General features: G+C 37.3%; 1 protein-coding gene across 1 annotated transcript in view; it reads right to left on the bottom strand.

Annotated features, from left to right (window-relative positions):
- LOC307128599 (CUGBP Elav-like family member 5) overlaps positions 1-17,034 on the bottom strand; it is a gene marked incomplete at its 3' end in the record, with an annotated part of 290,109 nt that overhangs the window by 248,275 nt on the left and 24,800 nt on the right. The window contains exon 2 of the mRNA XM_079820513.1: positions 14,325-14,407. Within this exon, the coding sequence (XP_079676639.1) occupies positions 14,325-14,407 (83 nt within the window). The remainder of the gene's footprint in view (positions 1-14,324; positions 14,408-17,034) is intronic.

Raw genomic sequence — 17,034 nt, 5'->3', positions numbered from 1 at the left:
CTGGAGAGCAGTTCAGATTTACTCAGAACTAGTTTAGTTTACTCTAGTGGCTCATTAAAGTAATACACTATGAGACGTTGTGCTTTACAGTGATTTTATGGTTAAGGGTGTCACTAGGCGTGATCTTAACACACAATGCAAAACCCCTTTAACATGTTGGCACAACTGACCCCCGATGGCGAGCCCAACATCACTTTCTTTACCTTTGTTTACATTTACTATATAACGTCGACTCATATATATTTTGTAAGTTTTAGCATCTGGACACAGTCTCTGTTTTATTAAATGACTATGAGATGGGATTTTTTTTTTTACTTAAAACAATAGCAACAACATGTTTACATGCATGCACTAATTTTTGTCAATTCAAGGAACGAATCCAATTAGTCCAATCCAATTTCACATTCTGAAAGTTCTGCTTATATATATATATATATATATATATATATATATATATAGAGAGAGAGAGAGAGAGAGAGAGAGAGAGAGAGAGAGAGAGACTTTTGCTTTTCAGATGTTTCTCCTTAGAGTTCCCACACTTCATGACCTACATTTTTCCATAACTTTTCCTGTCATTACTGAATAAGGATTTTTAAGATTTATTTTAATAGAGACTCACTTAAAATGAGCTATTTTTAGCCAAATAAATACTTTAGAGCTGAGCATGACTAGAGAAACGTCTACAACGTTTTAAGATTTTATTACTTTTCATGAGCGGAGATCTTAAAAGTTGGTAAAAGAGAAAAAGATCCCAGTAATCTCACATCCTCCAGAGTTCCAGAAGAGATCTCTCAGCCCAGTAAAATGATCAGAATGATTACTTGCTTTTGATCATTTATTTGAAGCAATTATTATTGCCTCGTTGTTGTTATATATGCATTTTAAGTCATTTTAAAGGCTATTGTTCACTTAGGTCTATTTTTATTACCACAAAAAAAATCTGATTACTCTATTAATCATCAAAATAAATCGACTGATGACTCGACTACCAAAATAATCTTTAGAGATTGGTAAAAAAAAAAAATTCAACAGGCATTGTTTAGCATTTTTTGACTTTTAGTCGAATAAAAGACAACATTGAAGATTTTTTTTAAACAGTGTTAAAGTGGTCATGAACTGAATTTGCCTTGAGCTCTATAACTCATTGTGGAATGTGCCTAGAGAGAAAGACGAAATAAGATCAACGGCAACTTCATCATCACAGCTTTGGCCCCGCCCACTGGTGTGTTAGTGAGATGACGAGGAGAGAAGAGCGATACAGGATCACTGGACTAAAAATAACATTACCATCCAAAGGATCCTAATGCTAGGAATGTGCTTCTTTATTTTCAACATTATGAATGTCTCAGCTGAGCATTGTATGTTTGTATACAGTACATTTCACAGTGGATTCTTTGATAAATCAGTCACACTTTCGGCGCAGGCTTTGCAAACAGACTTTTACGATATGGACTCGACAGTAATGCCACAAAATGTAATGATTCATGTACAGTCAGATTTTCTTTGTCTATGTGTCAGTAAATCAAACCAGTGACTTCGCATTGTTTCTCTTACTAGGATGAAAATAATCTGTTATTTAAACTGTGATTAAAATATATAGAAAGCGATCCCTGGAGCTGTCAATCAAACAGCCCGAGTTTATCAGTGACTGAGTTCTGGACTCGAGCCAAAACTCCTGTTATAATCAACGAATCTCGTATTTACATTGTGTTTGCACTGTTAGTTATGATGTTAGTGTGCAGAAATCGAGTTACAATGACAAGATCACTGCATTCAAGCGCTCAACATGTCTGTGATCGGCTACAATGCTCATCACTGCAACCTTTCATGCCAAGATCTAAATATAATGCCATAGATCTAATCTATATATAGATCTATACATATATAAAATACTAGCTATTTTATATACAAAGATGTCGGCCAATCACAGCAGTGGGCGTTTACACTGATGTCTCAGAGCAGACAAGCCCTTCAAACAGAGCATTCAAATCAGAGGCCAAAATCAAAGTAGGAAAAATACCTTTTATTTCTAAGTGATGACAATTTTTGATATCATAGTAACATTATAAGTGTACCACAGGAAACATTATTAAACAATGCAGTTCATGACCCCTTTAAAATAGCACCTTGTCTCGTTCTTGTGCGTCTTGTGCGTTCCCGTGAGCCAAGTGTATCACACCTCTAAAAAATTTAATTTCCCAACAACAAAATTGTGGCCAGTTGAAAATGTTGAGTAGTAACTTTAAGAAAACCACTAGCCACAATGGGTGGTGAGCAAAAAAGTGAATGTCAAGCTCTGGGCACAATGGCCAAAGATGTCCATCTAGCACGCATTTACTGTAAACATCGGGTCATCTCCATAGGAACTTTATGATTGGTCCAAAGTAGACTTCTTATGTCAGTGCTTTCATACAGGTAATCTTTGATAAGATACCAAACTCTGTGATCAAAAGTAAAAGATCTCAATATGAATGCAAATGTTTCTCATCAAATTATCTGATCTACTATTCATTTTATAGCTCTGCTCTTGCTGTATGAGAATTATTGACTCATTTGGATCTGTTCAAATCTGAGACAAAGTTGGTTGATACATCAGTTCAGTTAGCAGTGCTAAAACATGTGGCTCTTTTTAAATGACACCGACCTCAAATGAATATGTCAAAAGAACATCTATGCCTTTTGTTAGATGGACTGTAAAACGAGACGGCGAAGCAAAGCAAAGGGGCCACTACGGTCGGCCACTGGCAGCGTGTTTGCATGTGTGTGCATGTGTGCTGGCTGAAATTGCATTTTTTCTCATTACACTTACACTGATAACAGGCTTGCTGGCGTTTCTATGGCAACTATAGATCCCTCAAGCTGTGCCTCGCTGAAGGATGTCGAGAACAGCGGATAGAGAACACACACACAAACACACACGTAGAGATCCTGTGTATCTACAGCTGAGCTCTATTGAGATTCACTCCCAGCTGTGATCCTTCCCAAAGCCACAGAGTTATTGAAAATACACAACTGCTATTTACAATCTATACATGGGGATGAATAACATTATAGACCCCTAAAGCCATATTATACACTAGTGGTTCTCAACTAGTTTTGCTTTAGAATCCAGATTTTACATTGGACATCAAATGGCGACTCAAAACAGTATCAGAATTGTTTATACTCTGGACCAATAATTCAATGCACAAAACACCGATGAAGTCCAGGCCTCCCTCTCTACAGTATGTTTTTCTCCTCCACTTCTTAATTTCCTTAAATATATGCTGACTGTGAGTCCACAATCGTTTTTCCTGCTATCACTGTGAATCAGCCCCGCAGGGAATCATAAAAAGCTTAACTGAACTAAAGCAAATGAATGTAAGTTTAGTTTAGTTCAATTAAATGGAATTTGATTCAACTGAATTGGATTGATTTTTAATGAATTTAACAGAACAGTCAAAAGGAATTGTCAGCAAATTGTTACAGATTTGCTGTACGATACGCACAGAAGGTCGTCCCCAACCTCATCTGCTCTCATTTTTGAGGATGGAAATACCGGGCGTTAAAACTGACCATATTTACTACCTTTATTCAATGGCATCTCTACATTCTGTTTCACTCGGAAATATGTCACAGTACAGAAGTAAAATAGGTTGCAAATGGCCTTTCCAGAGTCTGTACACCATCAGACCATTTCATTTCAATGATTTTTCCAGTTGTTTATGACTACAGGATGTTTAAAAAAAACAAAAAAACATTTTAAAGAGATTGTACTTACAAAATCTGATTTATAGCCTGACCACATTAAGGTAGTTTAGTTTATACCTATCTGGCCATTACTATTTTGTTTATTAAAACAAGTTAACATCAGCAAATTATGGAGTGCCACAAGGGTCTGTTTTAGGCCCTCTGCTATTTTCAATATTGGTAATATTAGAAAACAAATTAGTTTCCACTGTTATGCTGATGATACTCAGTTACATATTTCATTATGTCCTGATGAAATCTCTAAATTATCCAAATTGACAGAGTGTGTTAAAGATATAAAAAATTGGATGACCAGTAATTTTATATTCGGATAAGACTTGGGTATTGCTTATTGGACCAAGAACCTGTACACAGAATCTCTTAGAATACAATTTGCATTCAGAAGGATGTACTGTTACTTCATCCTCTACAGTAAAAGACCTGAGTGTTATATTAGACAACGACTTGTCTTTCCAAAATCAAATTTCATATGTTACAAAAACAGCCTTCTTCCACATCGCTAAGCTATGGAACATGCTATCTGTTTTTGATGCAGAAACGTTCATGCATTCACAACCTCTAGACTAGATTACTGTAATATTGCTACTGACCTATACTTATATAACTTATGTCGCGCTGTAATCCATCACACTCTAAGGTCACAAAACTCTGGACTTTTTGTAGTTCCTAGGATATCCAAGTCAACTAAAGGAGGGGGAGCGTTTTCACATTTGGCTCCTAAACTCTGGAATACACTCTAAAAAAAAAGGGTCTATATGGCACCAAAAATGGTTCTTGGCTCGTAATCATAGGGGAACCTTTTTTAGTGCTATATAGCACCAATTTTGGGGCTTCAGTGGTTCTTCAGCGGTTCTTCAGTGGTTCTTCAGCAGTTCTTCAGCAGTTCTTCAGAGGTGCTATATAGGACCTTAGTCAAAGAACTGGTGAAGAACCTCTGAAGAACCACTGAAGCACCAAAATTGGTGCAATATAGCACAAAAAAAATTTCCCCTATGTTTATGTACCAAGAACAATTTTTGGTGCCATATAAAACCTTTTTTTTTTTAGAGTGTAGCCTTCCTGAAAATGTTCAGGGCTCAGAGACACAATCCCAGTTTAAATCTTGATTAAAGACACATCTCTTTAGCCAAGCATTCACATAATGCATCTCATAACCTTATATCAAATTAAATGCGCATGATTATCTATTGCCTGAAATGTTATGAGCAGCAGCTAAGCTAATTATTTTCCCAACTCGAGGTAACTAGAGAGTACGCCAGCTCCAGTTTGGATCCTGCCTCTTATGAAGATTTCAGATGACCCAACACCTGTGAAAAGATGACGCCGATCCCTACGAGGACGCCAACTCTGTATCAACTGCGATTAATCGGCACTGATTGCTGGATCATTCAATTATTGCCAAAAATAAATACCAATAGTTTTTCCGTGTTGCATCCATTGCTAAAGCGACTGAGAAGGGTCGGCTCTAGAGGTGAAATAAAAACTATCACTAATGCCTCGTGGCGTTTGTTTTGACACACAAGGCTGCACGGAGCGGGACACTTCAGATGCGGATTTAAAACAGACAATGAAACGGTATGTATACAGTACACTATATCATTATAAAGTAATTCATTTGATGCTGCATTAGTGGAGAACACCAGTATGTTTGCTGTCGAGGCTGAGAGGATGCTAACATTAGTACCTCAAGCAGTTAAAACAATGTGGCAAAAACATGCAAGTCTGATCCAAAAGTTTAAAGTTTTATATCCAGCTGGTCGTTTTTATGCATTCGTTATCCAGCGAAGTGTCATGTTTAAAGCTAGTGACATGAGAAAGTGAACTGATATGTTCATGCAGCCAACAGAAACATATAAACAATCAGGAACGCATTCGGTTTCAGTTTTTTTAATCGTCACTGTAATACCTATTTTGTTATTTTGATTAAATAATCATCAAGTGTCCTAAGCAAATAAAGTGAAAGAGTATACATACAATATACATGTGTGTCTAATTTAAATGCTATGGCACTTGTGTAGATATTTAAAGATGGCCTGTTTGGACTGTTTGGATTTATATGAAATGGTAACACTTTACAATAAGAGTCCACTTCCAACATTAACTAAGGTTAATAAAAGTATTGTTCATTATTAATTTCAACATTTACAATTACTAACATTAGTTAGTGCACTATGAACTAATATGAATGATCAAGGTATTAATATAACATTTTTCAGTACCGTTTTCAATCTTTTGTAATAACGCATTAAAACATGTTGAAGTGCGGAACTTTATGTGTTATCAGTTGCAGGGGCAATTCTAGGATTTTCATTTTAGGGGGCTCAGCCCCCAGTGAGGGTATGAAAAAAAAAACTGGTAAGACTTTAGTTTAGGGTTCAATTCTCACTATTAACTAGTAGCTTATTAGTATGGATATTAGGATATTGGCTATTTATTATTTCGTTTCGGGGGCATGGCCTCTCGAGAAAATTTTGATTTCTATGATCTACATATGTGCATTTTAAGATGTTCTGAACGGCAACAAATTAGATAACAATAGCTTGAAAATCATGTCAGTGGGCAGATATGACTGATAAAGTTTTTCCATTTTTGTCAGTGAAGAAAGTAAACATGTTTAACTGATATTTAAATGTTTTATGAATCATTTTCGAAGGCTAACAGGAAAGCTAGGTAACTAAATAATATGAAAATACATGAACTTTTTTATTTACTGAGAGCTACAAATGGAATTATTAATTTACAATATGCACACATTCATTACTATTAATCTTATGCCTTATCTGAAGAAAACGACTTTGTTAATATTTCTTGTTTGGTAATTATATCATAAATTACATTACATAGGCCTATTTCAAATCAAAATGGCGAAATCAGACAAAGGTTTATTAATTTGGCTGAATATTTTTGTCATTTGTTTAACATTTCTGACTTAAAGAAGCAGCTGTTAATGTGAAATGTTTAGTTCAGCAGCTTCTGTGTGAACATAAAGCCTGCATACTCTGATTTGATTGGTTTTCTCAAATATTTTGACATTGACGAGCGGTGACAGACCAATGAGGCTCAGATCAACGCACACTATACTAGCTCATTACATGACTTGAATCATCTTAGAACTGTACATTTCTGACATATGGACTTTACTTAGACACAGTCACATTTTACAACAGATCACGTGCATTTTCTGTAAAGCTGCTTTGAAAAATGTGAATTCAAAATTTTCCACAATTTTTTAGGATTGTACTGAATTACACAACTTTTCTAGGCCTAACAATCCCATTGAAAATTCCCTGGTATTTTCCAGGTGTACTATGACCCTGCGTTTCATGTTGCCTATAAATAAACAGAGGGAAAAAATGACACGGCAAATGTCAGGATAGCACCAAACGCACCATCGGCAGGGATTCATACGTATTTTCACAGCCTCTGATCTCATTTTACACTGTTCTTTTATATGAGATGAAAAAATAATAGCCTTTCTGTCCCAACTATCCAATAATGTCTTGTACGGATGCAAAACAAGTATAAGATTCGCTGTTTCTCTGTCTCTCTCATCCTCCTCCTCTGACCTCTCTACCCTGATGGCTGCTTTCCGCAGACGCTTAATGGAGATGTGGGAACTCTGTCGGCCCTTTGTGGCTTTGCGTTCAACATACACACATGCAGAAGTGCACATATATGCCTACGGCTGTCAACATGACCCTCGTCACCCTGTTTGTGTATTCCATCTCTCTTTCTACTTTCCTTTCCTGTAAACTCGACGCGCCCCGGCGTATTCCTGCACATATTACTCTATTCATCTTCTAGCTCCCTCTATTTATATTCTTTTGCGCTCCGTCTCTCTCCTCTTCCTGCTTCCTAGACATCTCTCTGATAAATACCCTAGTTATGAATTATATTGTAGTTCTTGTGGCTGAACCAACCAGAGCGCAATAATTCCTCATAGTACAACAATACTATCTGACAGGCCGATAGAGCTCTTAAATAAAAGGAAAGTAAGGAAACGGTGCACGCACACACCATAAATTTCCTTCAGACATTTCAGTTGAGTCGTCTGACTTCATGGGAAATCGTTGAATTGTACAACAGGGTTGACTAGCTCACACCCTTGATAACAATACAACATACATTAATCAATATTAGTGAACGTCCATGTGATTGATTGTCCCCTCATTTCATCTATTTTGCATTAGATCTTAGAACTCAACCTGTCCCGTGTGTTTTAGTTGAACCTGCCGGTCTGATGCATACTGGACTCAAAAATTGCCAAAACGAATACCGCAACTGTATCATTTCATGGAGTCAGCATATACTATCTGAAAAAAAAAAGTCAAGATCCCAAACTCTTAAGACATCTGAGGACGAACTTGTCTGTTGGTTTGGCAAAGTTTTAATGATCAAGAGTTTGATTATTATATCAGGTATATCATATTTACCTGTACATAAACATCACATCACAGTTGGTGAGAACATATTTTATTATTAATATACACTACTGTTCTGAAGGAAGTCTCTTTTGAATGGTAGTGTAGTTATTCAAATTTATATGGAAGAAATATGGCCCTATCATACACTTGCCGCAATTTGTGTTTTTTGCCAGTTTCAGCCTGACGCAGTTATCATTTTCACGTCCAGCTCCATGTTGTTTAAATAGCAAATGCACTCGCGCCCTTCTGTTCACCCATGGGCGTCTGGTCTGAAAACCAGCTGTGTCCAGGCGCATTGTTGGAGCGTTGCTATTTTGAGGCAATTGAAAGCGACTGAGCCATTGACTTTAGACCAGGTTTTTGTTGGTCAATGGTTCAGTCGCTTTCCATTTCAGTATTTTTTGTGTCATATAAAGGGCGTGTTAGTAATATGCGCCTATAGACGGGTGCACAATACGCATACACTTTGCTTATTACACGCACAGGAACACGCAGCAGCACACACATTTCTAAATATTAAAAATAAAAGGATTCCTCTCTGGAGAAGCGTTCAGTCTTTCCGCTCCCAAATTCCACCATGTAAATAGTGAATCCTCATGGTGCGAGCACAACTGGCTTTTAAAGGGAATGGGAGATGAGACTCTGATTGGTTTATTGCACATTACGCCCAAAACACACCCATGACTCATTAAGCGACTAGGTACAAAACTTTTAGACCATGTGTCTGGCGCGACGACCGTTTTTCCCCATCATTAAACTAGCAAAAGTGGATTGGGACACGCCCTAAGTGCACCTGCACCATGCACTTCAGACCATGTGCTCAGATCGTTAAAATAGGGCCCATAGTTTTTCTATAACTTGCCATTGTGTTGCATTTGAATAGGACCCAATGTAAAATTATGCCAATTGCTAAAACCCAATTCACTAAAACCCTTCCCAGTTTAGAATGAAACTTAACCGGCCACAAAAAAACGAACTAACTAACTAACAAAAAAAAACAACAAAAAAAACAAGCCAGCGAGTGACTGCTGTTTCTTGTTTCTAAACCAGTTCAGGTGTCACATGACTGACTGTTATTCCACTGACACCCCGTCTGCTCCTGAAATAGTCTCTCCAGCCTAAAATTACGCTCCACTGCTCTCGTTTACAGTGACCCCACTCCAAACACATACACAGAAACACACACACCTCAAAGTAAAAGTAGCTCATTCCTTTTTCAGACACCCGGATCTATAATTGGTCTCCATTCAGACACATTCAGGGTTCATAATGCACATCTTAATCTGAAAATGATGACCAGTATTATCATAATCCACAGTGCTACATGTCCCATTAAGACCAGGTTTGCTGGTAAATCTATGAGTAAATCTATAATATAATACAATGTAATGTAATTAATGTCATGTAATATAATACTTACTGCGGTGGTATTGGTTGTGCTGATTTAAATGAAAAAAATCTTTTTAGTATTTTTTATGAGACTCTATTGAGAATTATCATTGAGAATGAAGACAATTTAAAAGTAAAAATGAAGGCTGTCAAAAGATTAATCGCGATTAATCGCATCCAAAATAAAAGTTTGTGTTTACATAATATATGTGTGTGTACTCTGTTAATTATTATTTATATATGAAAACACACACAAGCATGTATATATTTAAGAAAAAAATATTTTTATATATAAAACATTTATATATATTATAGATTATATAAATGTATATACAGTATATACATGCAAATATTTCTTAAATATATACATGAATGTGTGTGTATTTATATATAAATAATAATTAACAGAGTACACACACATATATTATGTAAACACAAACTTTTATTTTGGATGCGATTAATCGCGATTAATCTTTTGACAGCCCTAGTAAAAATGTGTAATTGTAAAATAGCACATTTATTGTCCACCAATGTGTTTTTCATTACCCAATACTGATATCTAGAGAGACGCAGAAAGATGTCCACAAAATCACTTAATTTAAATATTATTATTTTTTTATTTTTTTACTTTTTCTCCACAACATTTACTCAAAATTCACTAAAAATAAATGTTTGAACATATAAAAGCCAATGTCAACAGACTGGATAGTAGGTTGAATGACCACCACTGTTAATAACTGGGCACAAAAAAATACCGAACATTTTATTTTTAGGGGGGGAAAATGTGCCCTTGTTCTTGACAGGTTTCGTGAGATTCGGTTGTGTGCGTATGTGTGCATAAATGCGGAAGTGAATGTATTTATATCGTGCTTTTCTGCATCTGTGTGTGCGAGCCAACAAGGTTAATGTTCATGACCTTTCCATAAATCTACTGGCGCTCTTTTCCACCGTCGTGGTTTCCGGCAGCTGGCCCACGGCAGCGATAGACCCCACGGGAGCGTATGAATGTGCAGCTACATGTCTGCTCGTGACAGCCGAACATGTGTACATGTGCTCGCACGAGAGCCAGACAAACTCTATAGCTCACCTCTGATTAACACATGCTACATTCCCCATGGATCACACATCACCTAAATGTACAGCTCCATTTACACACATGGGAAAGAGAAATCTCAAATGAGATATCTTTAATATCTCAACTGCAGACAACAATGAGGTTAAATGGAGATCAAATGGAGGCCGTGGTAATCTCAGTGAATGAGTGTATCTTCTCTGCTCTGCTATCAATCACGCAACATTAAATTAGCAGGAGAAACACATAATGAAACAGCATTTCCTCTCTATGAGGGAACCTGAACAGACTGACATAAGAGCCAAAGGCACGATGAAATAAAAACATCTGCCACACACAAATCTGGACGTGTTTGCCCTCAGCATCAATGACCACCGAACGTTACAGAAATGTTACAAGGATGAAAATTTAAGGAGGCACGTAAACACTTCCACAACTGTCTACCATCATCTACTCACTTCAACCTCCTTCATGCCACAAAACCAGACGTGTTGTCAAAATGGCACGTTGTTCTTTTCAGCACAATGAAAGTGGATGGTGACCAGAGGCTGTCAAGCTCAGAAAAAACCCCCCCAAAAAACATGAAAGTGTCAACATAGAATTATTTATATCACAGTGTACTCAAGTGATAACAATATAATCCTAAACTACACAATTTGATGGAAATGGTACTGAAAAAAATACAGAAAGATGCATTTTGTGGAGTGCCTGCAACACCTTTAAGGCCCCGATATACTTCAAGCGAAATCGAAGAAGATGTGACGTCATTTCGAACAAAATCAGGCCGAAACTAACTTTGTTTGAAGTTCGTTTTGGGAGTTTGAAACAGCTTGCCAAAGCGAAGTTTCCGGAAAAGTTCGCTCCAGCTGGTAAACAGCTTTGTACTACCATTGGTCTGTGGCGATTGTGTAATAGATATGTGTGCGGAGGCTCCGCCTTCTTTCACGTGGAAATCTTTTCTAGTTCATTTCTCCTGTTCAGTCCGTCGAGGTCAGATGTGAAAACATGAGCAAAAAAATTAAGCCTTTTTTTAAGATTCACGCAATTTAATTAATACAATTTCATCAAATTGATTTAAATAATCATTGTGTATTTTAATTGAATAATTTATTAAGGAGTGTAAATCTTAAAAAAGGCTTAAAAGTGTATTTACATATTCATCTAAACACCATTCTCAGCGTTGGATGTTCACTAACAGGGCCCTATCATACACCCGGTGCAATGCGAGTGTTTTTTGCTAGTTTCAGCCTGACGCAGTTATCATTTACACGTCCTGCGCCACATTGTTTAAATAGCAAATGCACTCGTGCCCATCTGTTCACCCATGGGCGTGCTGGTCTGAAAACCAGGTGTGTTCAGGCGCATTGTTGCCGCGTTGCTATTTTGAGGAACTGAAAACGACTGCGCCATTGACCAACAAAAACCTGGTCTAAAGTTTTACTGGTCGCATTATTTTTTGTGTTATTTAAAGGGCGCATTAGTGATATGCGCCTATAGGCGGGTGCACAACGCACATACACTCTGCTTATTACACACACAGGGCAGGAATATTGCAGCAGCACACACACATTTTTAAATATTAAAAGATAAAAGGATTCTTCTCTGGAGAAGCGTTCAGTCTTTCCACTCGCAAATTCCGCCATGTAAATACCGAATCTGCCATGGTGCGCAACTGGCTTTTAAAGGGAATGGGAGATGAGACTCTTATTGGTTTATTGCACGTTACGCCCATAACACATCCATGACTCATTAAGAGACATGGTACAACCCTTTTGGACCATGCGTCTGGCACGCTGACCATTTTTTCCGTCATTAAATTAGCAAAAGTGGATTCGGACCATGTGCTCAGATCGTTAAAATAGTGCCCTATATCACCGGTCACACATTTCAAACTTTGTTTTACCCCCAAGCGAAGAACCAAAAAGAACTTTGCCATGAGTATATCAGGGCCTTTAGCATTCCCAGCTAACAGGGAACGTTCTCAGAACTTTAGCTAATGTTCTGGCAAGGTTCTCTCAAAGTTATGAACAAAAATGCTTCCAGTAATGTTAACAGAACGTTTGTTGAATGTTATCTGGTCTTTAATATTGTTCTCAGAACATTAGCAAAAAAAAAGTTATTTATACATTGTTTATACAACATTTTTCAATGTTTAGTTGGACGTTCATCTAACTTTTTTTAAATGTTACGGTAACACTTTATTTTACAGTGTCATTGTTACATATGTTACATGTAGTAGTTACTGTGGTAACTATAAATTATGCATAATTACATGCAACTAACCCTAAACCAAATCAAACCCTAATCCTAACCCTATAGTAAGGACATGTAGTTACTTAATATTACCCAGTTTTTAAATGTATTATTACAGTGTAGCAAAGACAACTTAAAATAAAGTGTAACCAATGTTACTTCTTGTTGCATAAAGTAAAGTAACATTCCCAGAATGTTTACAGAATGATAAAATTGATTGTTTCCTTAAAGGAACACGGCGATTTTTGGGACTTTAGCTTATTCACCGTATCCCCCAGAGTTGATAAGTCCATACATACCATTCTCATCTCCATGTGTGCCATAACTCTGTCTGACACACCCACTGCTAGCCTAGCTTAGCACAAAGACTGGAGGTAAATGGCTCCAGCTAGCCTACTGCTCAATAAGTGACAAAATAACGCCAACATTTTACTATTTACATGTTGTGATGTGTATAGTTACATCATGTACTAAGGCCAGCGGAAAATTAAAAGTTGCGATTTTCTAGACTGATATGGCAAGGAACTATACTATATTACGCAGCGCCTGAAAATAGGCTAACTTCCGTCAACATAGCCAACGTGACAACCTGCTTGCACAGGGAGCGCTGGGACTATTTTCAGGCGCTGTGCAATATCATTGCGCCGCTGCACCCATGGTATGGCTATTACGCAGGAATGAGAGAATAGTTCCTAGCCATATCAGGAAAATGTTGCCGTTATTTTGTCACTTATTAAGCAGTAGGCTAGCTGGAGCCGTTTACCTCCAGTCTTTGTGCTAAGCTAGGCTAGCGGTGGGTGCGTCAGACAGAGTTATGGCACGCACGGAGATGAGAACGGTATGCATGAACTTATCGAACTCTGGGGGATACAGTGAATAAGCTAAAGCCCCAAAAGGTCGGCGTGTTCCTTTAACGACTGCATAACCAAGAAAAAACATTTGAAAACCTGGACGTTTTAACGTTTTCATAACTTAATGGGAACATTGGCGAAATATTCTTACACCATATTTTTGTTAGCTGGGATGAGCCTTATTGCTTTTATAAAAATATTACACTAATTTCCAATCAAATGTAATTTTATTAAGTAATTTCATTCCATTGAATTCCTTTTTTAGAAATTGACAGTCACCAATGTCTTCTGTTGTATGGAAAAGAACCTGGACATTCCGCTAATTTGTGTAAATTTGTGTTTCAGAGAGAGAGAGTTAAAAGAAACATAAGGCTGATTCTTTGATAAAATATTCCTTTAAGCTTTCCTACAACTATAATCTAATGACTACATGTTGCAAATAAAGGAATATATATCAAGAGAACACAGAAGAACTATAAAACAAATTTGAAGTTGCTTCTGAATTGCATTCCACGGTTCTGCCTGAAATACATGAAACAAACGAACAAAAAGACACATTAGAGAAAGGGATTAAAAGAGACTTACCCCTGGAAGAGTCTTCTGTTCATGCAATGCATTCTGGGCTTTGATGGCTGATTCACGAGCGCAGTACGTGAGGAACGCGCAGCCTGTAAAAATGAGACGAGAATCAGATCTGAACTTCAAACGGAAAACACACACTCATGCACTACAGCTGAATGTTACGCTTCCATTTATCACAAAGAGAGTCTTTGTGCACAGGAAAAAAAAAAGTTTACTCGATTTTTACTTTCTGAAGAAAACATGAGTGATGTTTGCCTGTGCAAAAACTTGCTAGGGTGTTCTGGTTGGTTGCCAGGGCGTTGCTATGCTGTTGCTAAGGTGTTCTGAGTGTTCTTAACGTGCCCCTGGCATTCTAAGGGGTTACTAGGTGGCATTATAGAATTATATTCTGATCGCTGATAAAGCTAAGCAATAGTAAAAGTGACATTTGACTTAGAATTCATGCATTTACATGTATTACATGTGTTAATCTAGCAGCTGCTTTTATCCAAAGCGACTTACAAACGAATGTCATCACAAGCAATTTGTCATAAGAGCCAACAATACACACATATGCCACGTTTTTCGAACTAGGTTACAGTGTTTTGGCTGCCCTGACCTTGTAACCTCAGCTCAGTGCCTCTACTCCCAAAAGAGCCACTAACAATGACTGTCAATCACTGTGATCAGACATCAGTCACTTCTGTCATTCGGTGCTCTCTCGCTCTCTCGCTCTCTCGCTCTCTCGCTCTCTCTCGCTCTCTCTCGCTCTCTCTCGCTCTCTCTCGCTCTCTCTCGCTCTCTCTCGCTCTCTCTCGCTCTCTCGTTGTAAGCGAAGTATCCACAATAGTAAGTAAATAAGTAGAATGTTGAAGTCCCCATGAAATCACAACGGATGTTTTTTGGATTTTAGAATGAATATGAATATAAGCTAGTGTGCTCCAAAACAATGATAAAAATGCGAATTTAGAAGATATAAGCATTCAAAACCTACAGTATCTCACTTCCACCAATGACTTTGATGACATCACTCTGCTCTTCAGCTTCTCATCAGATTTTCTGTCCAATCAAATGCTCTCTAGAATCTGAAGCCCCGCCCCCTACACTATAAACAGACGCTGAAGCTGCGGCTGAAATCGGTCACTTGTTCACACGTTTATTTTTTTCTACATGGTGAATGGCACATAGTGCACTATATAGGGGATAGGGAGCAATTCAGATCAGTGTAAATATGCTTTCCATTGAGGCGAATGAAGTCTGGTGTCACGTGAACCGCCGTAGCTCCGGTCCAGAGACACAATAGCACAGATATGAATATTGATGTCATATTTTATTGACATAAAATATTCTTTAAAATTGAACCTATAGAGCTCCGGAGGTTGACGTCACGCAACCTAAACTCCGCCATTTTGGCAGGCAATCAGGGGAGCGCCAGAGCGGCTGTAGCATTGGTATCTATAAAATAATTTAAAACCAGACTGTTTAAACCTTACTATTTCAACATGATGGACAGCTTATGTGCGCCAGGATACCAGAACAGGCGGGGGAAAGCAAAGGGGAAATCATTTTATCGTAGTAAGTTGTTGAAATGTACTACTTTTGCCTCACGTAACTAATGATAAAAATAAGTTCCCATTAAATACGATACTTAATCATGAATAACAGAAGTGCTTTTATATGTAAATAACATCAAGAAAGGCAATTTGAAACACAAAATAAGGATCAATAAATAAATACTGAAACAAAAAAATAAGAAATGGCATTTATCGATTATGACTGCACTTTTTTAATAAAACATTCGTTTTGAACAGTGTTGTTAATGTTAGATAAAACTAAAACTTTGTATTTGTTAAAATTTGTTTTAGTTTATTGCAATAAAAATGTAAACATTCGAAAAACTTTGACTCACGAAAATTAAAGTTTAAGTCACTAAAATGAGAAACTTAAAAATAAATTAAGGCTAAAAAGAAAAAAAAATTATATAAATAAACTAGGACTAGTTCGTAAAATTAGGTTTTTGAGAAAATTAAAAATGGCGGAAAATGTATGAAATCAGGAGATGTATGTTTTGTTCGTTATGAGTTCGTCATGTGACAAACGGTTTAGGAGTTATTAGCCATTTCACGCTTTTGATCGCTGTAGCGCCACCTATTGGCCAATCGGGTTTCATACCTTCTCAGGTTCTACCCAAAAAATAACAGAATTTTGGATTCTTTGCTTACAACCTCAGTGTCTAAAGTAGGGTGAAAACGGGTCGTTTGAGCTGAAATGAATGGCACATTTGTCCCAAATTATCTGAATGTTCCCTGCATATTTTGCCTAGCAATCAACTTTATAGGGAAATTTTTAAACCCTGATCTATAGTGCAAGTTCGCTTTGTGCTAATCAGAAAGTGCCCCCCCAAAAAAAAAAAGTGATTAAAAAAAGCAAAAAAATTAATTAAAACTACATTAAGAGACTCATTCCTTTCTATTCAGGCTCTTTTACAATTCTTCATATTCACATTCAAGCCTTCCCCGAACATTAAGACATGAATAAATTCATTATATTCTGAAGTAAAACTATTGCATTGCCCCTTGGAGTCGACTCTCGAAGATCCGAGAAATAGGATAGGAATGATAAAGCAGTTAGTGATCTGGAGCGGCCCAGCCTGTTCGCGTTCCCGTCCATTGTTCTGATATTTTCACAGCTCCAGTAGAATTGGTTTGTAATGATTGCAGTTATAGGAGCAGTA

Source organism: Gobio gobio (genome assembly GCF_949357685.1).
Source record: "Gobio gobio genome assembly, chromosome: 6".
Classification (NCBI taxonomy): domain Eukaryota; kingdom Metazoa; phylum Chordata; class Actinopteri; order Cypriniformes; family Gobionidae; genus Gobio; species Gobio gobio.
This window is presented reverse-complemented; position numbering and strand designations above follow the sequence as displayed.